The following is a 15,707-nucleotide window of genomic DNA, read 5'->3' as shown; positions in this document are numbered from 1 at the left end:
CACTGCTGTCCCTCCATCATGCAAACAAACAAGGCAAACCTCTAAGGATCCTTCCAAGTGCGTATGGTAATAGACCTGTTGAGAACCTAGTTCTTACTCTGTACACTGCTGGATTTCCTCCCGCTGTTGTGTCCACTCAGATTCCTTTAGGGCATGCCTCACAATAACTGGCTTTTCACATACACAGGGGCCAGTTGCTTCATGTATTAGTGGGAGTTTGCCCCACTTTCCCTTCTAAAGGGGCTGCCGTCACCTTTTTTAGTTTACCATCCCCCCCTTAGGGCTCATGAAAATCTCTAAGCTGGTAAGGAAGAGAGACAGAACTAGATTTCAAGTCAGCTTATCACCACTAGTCATCCTCTTTAGTATACCACTTTTATGGCTTCTGCCATCTTCAGGCATTGCTACTAAGACCATTCTAACTCTACCAAGTGAATTACCACTGACCCCAAGAAGGAATTCTTCCACCCCTGGGTGCGCCCCTTCCAGAAATCCATGACATCGGGATTTTGTTGGTCACCAATTGTTGTACAAGATGCATGGTCACAAAAATCACTAATGACATACATAGTACTAATAACAGCGTAATTTATTAGTGAAGGCAACTTATAGGCAGAGAAGTTACAGTACATAGGATCTCCCAGCTCCCATAATGGTTCCATAGGACTTGGATGTGTGACAAGAACACTCCAAGAGACAAAACACTATACCCCATACCTTGCTCTCTATTTATGGGTTAGTGTAAGATAGAGTAAGAAGCACTGAGTTTCTCTAAGTAACAGTAAACATACCAAGGGACCTTTGGGTCTAGGAACAGTGCTTGCGGGTATGCATACCAAGAATCAAAGTCTACACACCAAGGATCCCGAGAACAGTGTTGACATTAGCTGGCTAAAGGCTCTGCTATCCTTCTGTTGGCCCCCAGGAAAGTGGGAAGGAAGAAAGCCCCATGGCCACTCAGCCAAAACCAAGGATTTGTTGCCCTTCAATTCACTGTTCTGTTTGGGGTATATTGGATTGTGGATAATTCCTTCAATATTGGAAGGAAAATGAAACAAGTTTTTTGTACTGTGATGTGAATATTACCCTTCCATTTTGTATTAGGATATGTTTACAGCATTAGGTCTATAAGTATAGAAACTAATTCCTGTTAGGATGTGTGGAGGAATCTTACCTGAAGGATGAAGGCATCTTTTTAAAAAATTCCTGGATCAGACTGGGAAGGAACAATCCTAGATAGACAACGATAAGAAACTGCTTCCTTGTGTCTTCTACACAGTAATAGCAAGATGTCTCCTAGGAGCTCAGTTGTGGTAGTACTGACATCATGAAGTCTGTTAAGGAGCTGTGAAAGTACTCCTGAGGTTAGGCTATACTGAATGGGTGAGAGCCTTTGAACCCTGGGAGGAAGCCACTGAACAGAGACCTGTATTCTAAATGCCAATGTTTCTACATTTCTTGTGTTCTTTGTCTGTGTTTCACTTAGATTTTAGTAAAATCTATTTGAAAGTTTTAGTCTGCTTCAGCCCAACTAAGGAGAGCCAAAGGAAAAAATTTCATTCGAAATGAGAATCATGGACCCCTAGGGTCCAGTGACAACTATTAGGTAAACTAAAGGGTTTCAAAGTGATTCTGATAAAACTCAAGAAGACATAGTCTCTTTTCCGATAGCAAACTTGCTCTTATTAGGATTGATTTCAATTGGTTTAATTGGGAAATGGTATTTTCTTTGTCATTATGTACTTGCAGTTACTACCAAGGAAATTAATCAAGTGAACGGCACTCCCTGTTTCATCTCTTACTTATTTTCCTCTACTTTACTCTCTTACTTATTTTCCTCTGTTTTGAAGACTTTTTTTTTAACATCCCTATTGGAGTATAATTGCTTTACAATGGTGTGTTAGTTTCTGCTTTATAACAAAGTGAATCAGCTATGCATATACCTATATCCCCATATCTCCTCCTTCTTGCGTCTCCCTCCCACCCTCCCTATCCCACCCCTCTAGGTGGTCACAAAGCACCGAGCTGATCTCCCTGTGCTATGCTGCTGCTTCCCACTAGCTATCTGTTTTACATTTGGTAGTGTATATATGTCCATGCCACTCTCTCACTTCATCCCAGCTTACCCTTCCCACTCCCCATGTCCAAGTCCATTCTCTACGTCTGCGTTGAAGACTTTTTTTTAATACTCATTGATACATGTCAAAGAAGTAAGGGCTGGAAAGAACAGAGGATTGTGTGAAATAGGAGATAGATAACTATTTAAAAAATCGTTTTACTAAATATCCTGTATATTTTTCAAATTTTTAAAATAATTTTACACTTCTATTAGAGGTTTAGTTGTTTATAATTAAGCAATTTGAATATAAAAGTTAAAGACAACCATGAATAGGCTATTGAAATGTATCATCAGCTCACTTTCCTAGGTGCAAATGGGAAATCATCAACTAGTCTCAAACCAGTAAAAAACTTGTCTGTTGGTTGGTTGGTCTGTTTGTTTTTGGATATATGACAGTGGTTTTTGAGATATTAGTTCTCAGAACAAATCAAGCACAAATATTAATATTTCCTTACTAGCCAATAATTTGTGTAAAGTTAAGGAAATTTGTGAGCATGGGTATTTGAAGAGAATATTTGTGACTCTTTTCATGTGTGCCTAATTGGAGGTGATGAAGTAGGGTGGTCTTCTAAGGGCAAATGTGCAAAAGTGCATAAAGATCGTATGAGGCACAATATTTTTTTCTGGCTGTTTTTAAGATTTTCTCTATTATTGGTTTTGAGCAATTAGATCATGTTATGTCTTGGTGTAGTTATGTATCTTCATGTTTCTTTTGCTTGGAGTTGAGTTTTTTGGATCTGTAGTTTATAATTTTCATCAAATTTGGCAATTTTTCGGCCATTATTTTTTCAAATTTAATGACCTTGTCTGCTCATGCTACTGTCTTGTCAGTTTGAGGTTAGTTTTCATTGATTGAGTTCTCTAATTATGTATCATTCATGTATGTCTTTTAATTTTGGTTGAATACGAGACATTGTGAATTTTACCTTGTTTGGTGCTGGATATTTTTGAATTTCTATAAATATTTTTGAGATTTGTTTAGCTGAAACAGTTAAGTTACTTGGGAAAAGTTTGATCCTTTCAGATCTTTCTTTTAAAATTTCTTAGGCAGAACTAAAACAGTGCTCAGTCTAGTATGGATTATGCCCTAACTAGTAAAGCAAGATCCTTCTGAGTACTCCACCTGATGGCCGTGAATCTTGAGGTTTCCCAATCTGGTTGGTAGGAACAGGTACCAGATACCCAGCCTGTATGAGCACCTGGCACTGTCACCTCTAATCCTTTCAGGTGGTTCTTTCCTGGTCTCAGGTAGGTTCCTCACATGTACACACTGCTCATTATTCAGCTGAATACTGTGGATCTCTGGAGTTCTCTCTCCATGCAGTGCTCTCCTCTCTAGTACTCTCTCCTGGGCACTGTAGCTACTTTGATCTCCCTGGACTCTCAGTTCCATCTCCTCATCTCAGGGAGTCTGCCAGGCTCCACCTGGATTCTTCCTCCCTATGCTGTAGCCTGGAAATCAACCCAAAGCAATAAGCTAGGGCAATCATAGGTCTGTGTTTGTTTTCTTTTTTTGTTGCCTGAAGTCCAGTTTTTTGCAAACTGTTGTTTCATATATTTTGCCTCTTTTTTGGTTGTTTCATGCAAGAGTGTAAATCTAGTCCCTGTTATTCCATATTGTCCAGAAGCATAAGTCTGAAGTATAGGATTTTAATTTGGGGTAGAAACTAATTTCAAGAGAAGCATGTGAAAGCGATTTCAAACATTAGTAGGGGATTGGTTAAGTTATGATGTATCCATAAAATAGAATATTATTCAGCTGATTGAAAATAATGAAGTACGGTTATATGTTTTAGCATGGAAAACTGTCTAAGGTATTTAGTAAAATATCAAATTCATCCTTTTATTTCATCATTCAAGAAATATTTATTGAGCTTCTATTTTATAGCAGCCACCATGTTAGGCATTTGGGATCCAATAATAAGCAAGAGAAACATTGCTCTGCTTTTAAAAGCTTGCTGATTTAAATTCTAGTGTGTGGGTGGGAGTGGAGTAGAAAATAAACAAATAATTAGGTTATTGTTTATAATGATAAATTCTGTGATGGAAATATGTAGGATGATATTCTAAAGTGAATGGGTAAAATAAGACACAAGGATGTATTGTACATCCTTGTACAATTGGAATATAGCCAATATTTTAAAATAACTGTAAATGGAGTATAACCTTTAAAAATTGTGAATCACTACATTATATACCTGTAACTTATATAATATTGTACATCAACCATATGTCAGGAAAACAAACAAATAAAGTGAATGGAATAGGGAACCTACTTCAGATAAAATGATCAGAGAAAACCTCTGTGAGGAAATGACTTGATCTGAGACATGAAGGATAAGGAGCCAGTCAACAAAACAATATCCCAGGCAGAGGGAGCAGCAAATGCAAAGTGCCCAAAAAAGGAAAGCACTGGGTATGTTTGAGAAGCTGAAAAAAAAGGAAGAAAGGAAGAGCAAGGTTAGCAAGGACAAGAGTGGTCAGAGGTTGTAGAAATTTTCAGGAACCAGACCATACAGCATTGTAGGCCTTGCTTAGGAGTTTGGATTTTATTCTGAGTTGCAGAAAAGTGAAGGGTAGTATCCATTTATGTAATACTGCAAAATGATATTCCTATAGATGCATGTAAGATTTTTAGAAGGATATATAAACATGATTGAATAACCACGGTTACCTCTGAAGAGTAGAAATAGGGACTAAGGGAGTAGGACAGAAAGGCTTTTCTTTATACCTCTCATTACTGAATAGTTTACCTTGGACATATATTACTTTTCAAATTGAATAAAGTAGTGGATTTATATTTTTTAAGAGTTCTTATAAATTATTTTTAAAACACTGTTCAAAAATATGAACCAGAAGTTCACAAAGGAGAAATGCCAGTAAGCCCATGAAAAGATACTCAGCCTTACTGGAGATCAGAAAAAAAAAAAATGCAGCTTAGATTTTTATCTCCCAGATATTGACAAAAACAAAAAATACTGAATAGTATTTCATTTCCTTGGGGGTGTAGGCAAACAGATGCTCTTGCTTCTGGTATGAATGTGTATTGATCTAGACTTTCAGTTTGACAACATATTTCAAAAACTCTGAAAAGTATATATCTTAGGACTCAGTAAATTTTTTCTAGAAATTTATCCTAAGGAAGTAAATTTTTTTAAAAATTTAAGTCCAAAGATACAGATACAAGGTCATTCACCATTTATAGCATTTTTTATAATAGTGAATAACTGGGCCCTATTAATAGCCATCAGTAGAAAATTGATTATTTAAATTATGATATATTCTATTGAATATTCTATAGCCATTAAAATTTATGATGTAGTTTTATATTTATTGACGTATCAGGATGTTTACAGAGCAAAACGTGTAGGTTAGGCATTATGTATATAATGAGATTTCCTTTTTTTTTAATTTATAGGTTTAAGTGTGTATGTGTGTGCATATAGAATGCCTGGAAGGATTTAGACAAAAATATTAATAATAATTTTTGCTGTGTATTAGGGCTTTTAAATTTTTTATATTTTAGTTTTTCTAAAGATTAGTCACAAAATTACATTAATTTTCCAATGAGCAAAAGAATCTAATCTATAAAAAAGGGGGAAATGGGGAGTATTAAGTAATCCAGAAAAGTTTCCTAAAATATTTATGCATATAACTTGATAAGTAATAAAAGAATATAATTATAGTATTGGTTTGATCTGGAGTAACTGATCTTTATAATGCTTTTCAATTTTTTAGGACTAGAAGAAATTGCAAAAGAAAGAGAAAAACTAAAAAAGGCAGAAAGTATCCAGATCAAAGAAGAAATATTTGAGACTTCTGAGGACACTTTAAATTGTTCAAATCCAAATCACTGTGAGCAAAAGGAAGATACTAAAGAAAAAGATAACACAAATCTGTTTCTTCAGAAACCTGGTTCATTTTCAAAATTAAGCAAGCTTTTAGAAGTAGCTAAGATGCCTCCTGAGTCAGATGTAATAACCCCCAAACCAAACAGTAGTGCAAATGGGTGCACATTGTCTTATCAGAACAGTGGAAAACATTCATTGGGCGGCATTCAATCAACAGCAACACAAAGCAGCATAGAAAAGACAGACTCTAATAATCTGTTCAATACCAGTTCAGGTGGTCCAGGCAAGTTCTATAGTCCTCTCCCCAATGACCAGTTGTTAAAAACACTGACTGAAAAGAATAGACAGTGGTTTAGCCTTTTGCCAAGGACACCTTGTGATGACACATCACTTACCCATGCAGGTATGTCAACTGCTTCTTTAGTGACCGCTCAGTCTCAGCCACCATCTAAGTCACCTTCGCCTGCCCCAGCTCCTCTTCTTGGATCATCTTCTACTCAGAATCCTGTTGGCCTAAATCCATTTGCTTTATCACCTCTTCAGGTTAGTGCTGCTAATTGTAACTCATTTTTATGTTGCTTTATTTAATCTTTGACCCCATAAAGATTTTCTCTCAAGGGAAATCAGTTGAATATTTATAATATTATCTCCACCATGGTTTGAAAATTGAAGAGTCAGAATTGCTATCACCAAGCTTCATCAGAACTACTGATGTCTAAGTCAAAGCCTTCTTTAATTACTTTTTAACTTATTACTGTTGCATTATATCTAAAAAGAAATTACTTGGGGAGCAAATGAAATGACGTATGCCTCTAATTGTGATAAGTGAAAGAATATTTTTTTCTGAATTTTATAAATAATTTCTGGTTCTAAACACTTTTCCTAACTTCTTAGATTGTTTTACTTTTAAAATGTTTTGGTTTTTTTTGCAGGTGAAAAGTGGAGTATCTATGGTGGGACTCCCGTTTTGTGGGTGGCCCACCGGTGTGCTTACTTCCAGTAATCCATTTACATCACCTTTACCTACTCTGGGATCAGGGTTGGGATTATCAGAAGGAAATAGTAATTCATTCTTGATTCCTAACGTTGCTTCAAGTAAAAGTGAATCTCCAGTACCACAGAATGAAAAAGTCTCTTCAACTCAACCTGTAGCTGTTGAAGTAGCAAAACCAGTAGATTTTCCTAATCCAAAACCTATTCCAGAAGGTAGGTACATTGAGATGGTTTATAGCCACTTACTTACTTTATTTTATTGTTATAGCTTCCTGCATTATAACCGAATCTTTGATGGTTTTCTACATAGTTATAAGTCTTCTGATTTGCATTGTGCCATTAATTTATATTCAAAATATTTGTAAAAAGATCTACATATTTATGTTAACTTAGAAATGCAGTTTGGTTGGTGGAGAATTATTGACCCAGAGGACCTAAAAGCTTTGCTCAAAGTGCTCCATCTCAGAGGAATAAGAGAAAAGGCGTTACAAAAACAAATTCAGAAACACTTGGATTATATTACTCAAGCTTGCATCAAGAATAAGGATGGTATGTACCTAAAAGAGACTTCTGCTCTCTTGCTTAGTTATGAGAATTAGTTCTTTTATCTTAAAACATATTTTAGTATATCCTAATTCTTAATTTATTACTAATAGGCATTTTTTTCTATTTTGTTCAACAAACAGTAACTCTTTACATTTCTTAAATAGGTATTACTTTCTTATAATTTCTCACAACCTGCAGACATATTGTTTTGTTTCTTAAAAAAGAATATTCCTACTTTTAAGAGTAATCTGCCTGTGTATGCACAAGTACATTTGTGTGTGTTAAGTTACACATATATGTTATCCCTGGAACCTTATTCACTTTTTAGAAGAAATCATTGAGGGATAAAGTGGATTTTAAAATTAATTTCTTTTCAAATATAGTTGCTATTATTGAATTAAATGAACATGAAGAAAACCAGGTAACTCGAGATATTGTGGAGAACTGGTCAGTAGAAGAACAAGCAATGGAAACGGATTTGAGTATTCTTCAACAGGTAGAAGATCTAGAAAGGAGAGTTGCATCAGCAAGTTTGCAAGTGAAGGTAAAATTGATTGGAATGAAATCTGTTTTTAGGATGATGGAAGGTAACTATTATTTGTTGTATACCTGATATATGCCAGTTACTCTGCTAAATGTTTTCACTTTATCTCATTTAATTCTCAAAATGATCCTGAATTAATTTCCCCCATCTTACAGGTAAGGAACAAGACTCAAAGTAAGTAACCTGCCAGTGGTAATATAGTAAGCTAAGTGTGTATTCATCCAAGTCTATCTGACTCCAGAACCTGTGTTCTTTTTACCAAATCTTGCTGCCTCCTTAATGGTATTCAAAAGTGTCATTTCTAGTTTTACCCAAGATAAATATAATGCTCTATCAAATTCCTACTATACTGTTTCATATAGAGGAACCTCCTTGCATCAAGCTATGTTGTATGTCAAAATTTCACTCTATATAATTTAAAATTGGAGAATATAGATATATCCAAATATACACGGTATCATTATACACATACCCAGACACGCTACATATATATGTAAATTTTAAGTTTATTTATCTACTGGGCATTACCATGTCACAGCATTATGATCGGACTGGCTTCCAATGGACAGGCAAAAGAAAAGCTTTACCTTAGTGCAAGAATTTTTAGTTTTGGTAGGAGGGGTATAAAGTCTTCTCAGTTGATAATAAGGTGATGTCTCCGAGAATAAATGGATGGATGATGAATAAGTATGAGACACCTGAAAAGGTTTAGAAAATGTAGTATCCATGTAATTTGATTTGCTATTTTACGTTTTATTCAGAATGAGAAACTTATGCCATAATACTGTCCTATAGCATTTGGAAACTTTTGAAGTTCTCCAAAAAATGTCACTTTTCAGAGCTAACAACATATCCCTTTCTTTCTGCAAACATAATTACCAACTTTGGGAAACAAAATTTATCATTTGTTGACTCTATTTTGCTAGCAAACTATATCTTCCTCCTAGTACTATAATACAGTATAAAAATGCCTCATTTATTTGACATCTTCAACAAATGAAGTCTTCCACACAAGTTAATTTTCTAGAGAAATGAAAATTATTCCATTTAGCACCATAACTTTTTAACATGTTTGTCAGATCGCTTATGTTATGCATTACACTGCCTTCTTTTTTTTTTTTTTTTTTTTTTTTTTTTTTTTTTTGCCGTACACGAGCCTCTCACTGCTGTGGCCTCTCCCGTTGCGGAGCACAGGCTCTGGACGCGCAGGCTCAGTGGCCATGGCTCACGGGCCCAGCCGCTCCGCGGCATGTGGGATCTCCCCGGACCGGGGCACGAACCCGTGTCCCCTGCATCGGCAGGCGGACTCTCAACCACTGCGCCACCAGGGAAGCCCCTACACTGCCTTCTTAAATTGAGAATAATGAGTTTGATTTAAATTATCTTGGTGACACAGGCTCATTAGTGCGAAGACCAATTTTTAGATAATGATTACCTCAGGAAATGTGAAGAGGTTTTGCCCCTACATTAAATGGTCCTAGTGTGCTTTGCTTTTAAACGACTGTGTCTGCTTTCTATAGTCTGTTTCTGTCTTCTCTCATGGTCAGTTGCTACTACTTGCTGGTTTAAATTTGGTTGGTTCTCCTGGCCCAATTTTCCCCCAACTTCCTCCACCTAATTTGCCAGTTGTAATTGGCTATTGGTTGGGAAAACATATCACCAAGATTTTTTTTTTAAGATTTAATTTTATTTATTTTTGGCTGAGTTGGGTCTTCATTGCTACACGCGGGCTTCTCATTGCAGTGACTTCTCTTGTTGCAGAGCACAGGCTCTAGGTGCGTGGGCTTCAGTAGTTGTGGCACACAGGCTCAGTAGTTGTGGCACATAGGCTTAGTTGCTCTGCAGCATGTGGGATCTTCCCGGACCAGGGCTCGAACCCGTGTCCCCTGCATTGGCAGGTGGATTATTATCCACTGTGCCACCAGGGAAGTCCCAAGCTTTTTTAAGTTAAGTATAAAGTCAGGGTGTGGGCCTGAAACATTTTCCTGGAGCCATACTCATATTTTCCTGCATTAACCTTATCACATTACTGGCTGCTTAGACAATCTTGGCTGTGTTCTAAGTATATAAGAAAAGTAGAATTTGTTTTTTAAGTGAAATGTTTTAATATTCTGTTATTAAGGTATTAATAAATTATTCTGTATTATTCTGAAAAATGAATTATATTGTTCTTGAAGAGTCTAAAAAGACAAATGATGAAAATAACCACAAGACATTATTTTAACATCTATAGAAGATTTAATGGTTTTTTTTTTTAAGAAAATAGAGTTATATGTTTAACGTGGGGAACTAGCCATTGTGAAGACATCACACAGGTGGCCTGTGGGACTTACTTAGGTGCATTCATTTATATTTTTAATATTGCTTATAATTTGGACATTATTACTTTGTAGGAAAATCTGCAAGTCTCTTGTCCTAGTTCTGTTGTTGAGAGTATACAAAAAACCTAATTACTCTTCCAGCTCCTCTAAAGATAGCTCCTGTGTCTCTTTCTAAGTTTTCTCTTTTACAAGCTAATTAATTCCTTCAACCATTAGTCCTGTGAAATTGTTTCCATGTACAGGATTCTCTTCTGTATAAACACCAGTGTTAATATCCTTCTTAAAATGTTGTATCCATAACTGTACATAGAGCTGTCTGAATGTGTTCATGGGACTTTTACTTTCCTTAATCCAGCACTATACTTCCATTAATGCTGTTTGAATTTTGTACCAGCTTTTTAGCATCCACATCATACTCTTGCTTCACTGAGTATATGCTATGAAAAAACAAACTTTGGCCCTCTTTTAAAGAGCTTTTAAGCGAGTTCTATCACATATAGTATTCAATATTTCTGTGATTAGTTGCTTAAACTTCAAACCTAAAATTTACATTTATCATTGTTTTATTTTTATTAATTTCATGTGGGTACATTTTTCAGCATATGGAACTATTTTTATCTTAGTCCTGTTATACAGAATACTAAATTTTCTTCCTAGTTTTAAATTATCTGCAGATTTAATAACAATCAACCAAGTTACTCATAAGTGTATTAACAGGACAAACCAAGTACAGAGCCTTTTGGACATTGGAACTGGGTACCTTTTCTGAGGTGACACAAGTTCTGTCAATCACCATTTTTTGGAAGCACTTTTCAACCCTCTAGATTTCTTTAATCTAGTCTTCATTTTTTGTCTTGTTATTTGCCTTGCAGACATCAAGATATGCTATGTTTACAGGGTTCTCTTGATTTAGCAATTTTAGTACCCTTTTCAAAATATGGGAATGAGGTTCATTTGGCATGATGTACCTAATGCACTTACATGTACTATTCATAATTCCATCCTTACTTCACAAATATAAATGATCTACTGAATTAAAGAAGAGGAATTGATCCTAATATACAAGATAAAATAATGATCTCTAAAAAGGTTTAATAAAAAGAATAATGTTCATTCTGTTTTTCATTTAATATGCATTTACTAAGCCCCTATTCCACATCAGACAGTAGGCACCACAAAATTGGATAAAATGTGGTTTCTGCTGTCAGAAAGCTTGTCATCTAATAGGGAGATAAGTCATATATACATCTCCACAGAATCTGTTAACTGATCCTAGAGGAGTACAGAGTCATACATGAATTTAGAAAAAGAATACATAACTTCTGATGGAGACATGGGAGAGATCAGGGAACATTTCATGTAGAATTCGAGATGGAACTTGAGAAGGTGAGTCAGCTTTTGACAAGGAATGCCATACTAGTAAGAGGGAACAGCCTGAGCAGAGCACCAGGATCCAGAAGTTTAGGGCATGTTTGTGGAGTTGCAAGTTGTGGAATTTGCAGTGTAGGATGTGTGAACGGGAACATGAGAGGAAGAGGCAGATGGAGGTACTTGAATGTCATGATAAAAATATGGACTTTGTTAAACAGTAGGGAAACTTTGAAGGATTTTGAGGTAGAAGATCAATAAAAGCAAGCTGAGTTATAAGATCATTCACTTATTCAATCAACATGTGTGTATTGAGTGCCTACTATTTGCTTTCACTGTGCTGGAGATAAAATGAGTAAAAGCAGACGTGGTCCCTGCCATCATGGAATTTAGAGGTAAAAAGATGTGAATCAAATAATCACAATAGTAAAAAAATTGCGAGTACCACAAGGCTATGGCGTATTATATGGTCCTTTGTGGGCTTGTAATATGGAGACTTACCTGCTAAAGTAGGTCAGAGAAGGATTCCCTGAGGACTTTTAAAATGAGAGCTGCAGGATGAGTGGAGTTAACCAGGTTAAGAGCAACAGGGAAAGGCTCTACAGACAAATATAACAGCTCACACAAACTCCTACGGCTGAAGGAAAAATGGTAAGTGTTGTACAGACCCCTGTACGGAAGAGTGGTAGAAGGAATGGAAATGGAAAGGAAGAGCTAAATTCAGAGACCACTGAGAGATTTCTGTTGAAATGAATAAGCATGTAGTCTAAAGTCTCTCAGAATACTTTGCTGATTTTCATTATACCTTTCATAATATCAAAAGTTATTAAATTTTCCTCTTCAAACTTCTCACAACTGTTTCTTTTAATTTTTTATTCTTGTTTCTACCTAGCATTAGGAAACACAAGATAAAAACTTTTAGTAAAGATCCTTAAGATCTGCTGGTGTCTGCTGCTGTATTTTAAGTAAAGGTAATTCACCCAGCAGGCATTTTAAGAGGAAACCATAATAACATTATTCTTTTGATATATAGGGTTGGATGTGTCCAGAGCCTGCATCAGAAAGGGAGGACTTGGTATATTTTGAACATAAGTCATTTTCTAAATTGTGCAAGGAGCATGATGGAGAATTTACTGGCGAAGAAGAAAGCAGTGCACATGCACTGGAACGGAAGAGTGACAACCCCCTAGATATAGCTGTAACCAGGCTGGCTGATTTGGAGCGGAACATTGAAAGAAGGTATCTGAAGAGCCCCTTAAGTACCACCATTCAGATCAAACTGGATAATGTGGGCACAGTTACTGTCCCTGCTCCTGCACCATCCGTTAGTGGTGATGGTGACGGGTAGGTTATTGAGATTAACTTGAAAAATTATTGTGCTTCTTTGCTAATTGGAGCCTATTTTCTATTGCCTGTTATCTATGTATCTTCTTGTATGTCTGTGATCCATATGGATCATGCTATTTGCATGGTGCTTTGTAAAAACATTTTTTTTGCTGTTATGTGCGTTGATAATCCTGCAAAGTGATCTTACATTTACCTGGTTGTGACTAAGCTTTGAGGCACGTAGCCACAGTCTGTGCACTACATCAAATTTAGTTGCTTAAACCTTATACTTATTGGCTGTTACATGTTTTTGTCATTGCTTGGCTTTCAGTGTGATGATTGTTTCACATTCAGTAACCATAAATGTGGATGTGACCTACTTAATTTTTCTATATTTCAATGCAGAATTGAAGAGGATATTGCTCCAGGGCTCAGGGTATGGAGAAGGGCATTATCAGAAGCTCGCAGTGCTGCACAGGTAGCTCTGTGCATTCAGCAATTACAGAAATCAGTAGCATGGGAAAAATCAATTATGAAAGTTGTAAGTGTTTTTATTTAAGAAATACTATAATTTACTTTGTTCTGTTTTTTCCAATCTTCAGATATTTCTTAATTATGCATTACTTATTGTCAAAATAATGTATGCTGTACTTGAGAATTTCCTTAATTCTTAAATACTGTATAGTTTGATACTTGCCTCCTTATTTTGAGCTTTTTGAAGGAACCTACCAAATGTTATCTTTGGTTTTTTAAAATCTTGTTTTTCTCTCCTTTGAATATTGTTTATAACTGACTGAAGTTGTCTTCTCCATTCTGTCAACATAATAGTTGTTAATCTGAATGTTTTGAAGGCCCTTTCAATCTTGTAAACACTCCAGTTGCTAACATTACCTGCTAAGTACGTTCACTTAATTTCTAAAATATCTTTATATTTGTATCAATTTTCTTTTCTTAATGCCAGAAATACTTAGCTAAGTAAATACAGAATAAGCAGAGAGCTCTTCCTTTATGCACCGATATCATGTTTTGGGTTGGCCAAAAAATTGCCTTCTGTTTTTAAGTAAAAATAAAAGATACATTATACAAATATATATACAAATATACTTTTTGTATACAAGTATACAAATATACTTTTCATTTTCACCAAGAACTTTATTGAACAGTGTATTCACCCTTTTGTTCCACTACCTTCTACCATTTTTCAGGCAACTTCATGATTCCATCTTCCCAAAACTTTTTATCTTTTTGAGCAAAGAACTGATCCAGGTGCCTTTTACAGTCTTCCAGGGAATTAAAATTTTTTCCATTAAGAGAATTTTGTAAAGCCTAAATAAATGGAAATCCAAAGGTGTAATGTCTGATGAATAAGCTGGATGAATCAGAGCTTCCCAGCTAAGCTGTAACAGTTTTTGCCTGGTCATCAAAGAAACATGCAGTCTTGCATTATCCTGATGGAAGTTTATGCATTTTCTGTTGACTAATTCTGGACACTTTTTGTTGAGCGCTGCTTTCAGTTGGTCTAATTGGGAGCAGTACTTGTTGGAATTAATCGTTTGGTTTTCTGGAAGGAGCTCATAATAGAGGACTCCCTTCCAATCCCACCATATACTGGCCTTTGGTGTGGTTGGTGGTGTTTCATTTCGCTTGCCCCATGATCTCTTCCATTCCACATTATTGTACAGCATCCACCTTTCATCACCCGTCACAATTTGTTTTAAAAATGGAACATTTTCATTATGTTTAAGCAGAGAATCGCATGAGGAAATACGGTCAAGAAGGGTTTTTTTGCTTAAGTTATGTGGAACTCAAACATCAAAGCGATTGACATAATCAAGCTGGTGTAAATGATTTTCAGCGCTTGATTTGGATATTTTGAGTATGTTGGCTATCTCCCGCATGGTATAACGTTGATTGTTCTCAATTAATGTCTTGATTTGATCGCTGTCAACTTCAACTGGTCTACCCAACCGTGGAGCATCATCCAGTGAGAAATTTCCAGCATGAAACTTCGCAGGCCACTTTTGATGTGGTCAGTCAGTCACAGCACCTGCTCCATACACTGCACAAATCTTTTTTTTGCATTTTGGTTGCGTTTTTACCTTTCTTGAAATAATAAAGCATAATATGCCGAAAATGTTGCCTTTTTTCTTCCATCTTCAGTATTAAAATGGCTACACAAAAATTCACCAATTTTGATAAGTCTTTTTTAAATGCACGCTGATATGACAGGTGTCACATACAATCTAACAAAATTGTTTTGAATGAACTTATAGACAACTGAGTGTTACTAGAGCCATCTTGCAGAAAAAAAGCGAACGAACCTTTTGGCCAACCCAATATTTGGATATAGTTGGTATTGAGTAGATCTTTTAGTCTTTCCTCTAACAGTTAAAAATGTTTTTTCGCCTTTTTTGTTCAAGCCCAGTTAGTTATCATGTAGTGGCCTCTACTTTGTATTAGGCAACAAATGCTATATGTTCAAAATAAAAGCTATATTTCTTATATTTTCCAGAGAGAGATTTATTTTAAATCATGTACGTGTCCCTTTTGCCTCTTTTGTATCATATACAGAAATATCTATTATATGTAGACTTTTATGAATTACTTTAACAGTTGCTTTTGAGTTACAGGTTAGCTTT

The 15,707-nt window shown here is 35.8% G+C and overlaps 1 protein-coding gene across 4 annotated transcripts in view; it reads left to right on the top strand.

The window, feature by feature from the left end:
* The window catches only part of BAZ2B (bromodomain adjacent to zinc finger domain 2B), a gene marked incomplete at both ends in the record, with an annotated part of 130,086 nt that overhangs the window by 99,019 nt on the left and 15,360 nt on the right, over nt 1-15,707 (top strand). For 3 of the 4 annotated variants that reach the window (XM_079709955.1, XM_079709956.1, XM_079709953.1), the window contains 6 exons: nt 5,858-6,513; nt 6,903-7,176; nt 7,357-7,512; nt 7,893-8,053; nt 12,776-12,981; nt 13,474-13,609. In XM_079709955.1, coding sequence (XP_079566081.1) covers nt 5,858-6,513; nt 6,903-7,176; nt 7,357-7,512; nt 7,893-8,053; nt 12,776-12,981; nt 13,474-13,609 — 1,589 coding nt within the window. Of the gene's footprint in view, nt 1-5,857; nt 6,514-6,902; nt 7,177-7,356; nt 7,513-7,892; nt 8,054-12,775; nt 13,087-13,473; nt 13,610-15,707 lie in introns of all 4 variants that reach the window. The other variant, XM_079709954.1, reaches the window with a different exon arrangement.

Source organism: Hyperoodon ampullatus (genome assembly GCF_949752795.1).
Source record: "Hyperoodon ampullatus genome assembly, chromosome: 8".
In the NCBI taxonomy this organism is placed as follows: Eukaryota; Metazoa; Chordata; class Mammalia; order Artiodactyla; family Ziphiidae; genus Hyperoodon; species Hyperoodon ampullatus.
Note: the sequence above shows the minus strand (reverse complement) of the source record. Positions and strands in the feature narration are given on the sequence as shown.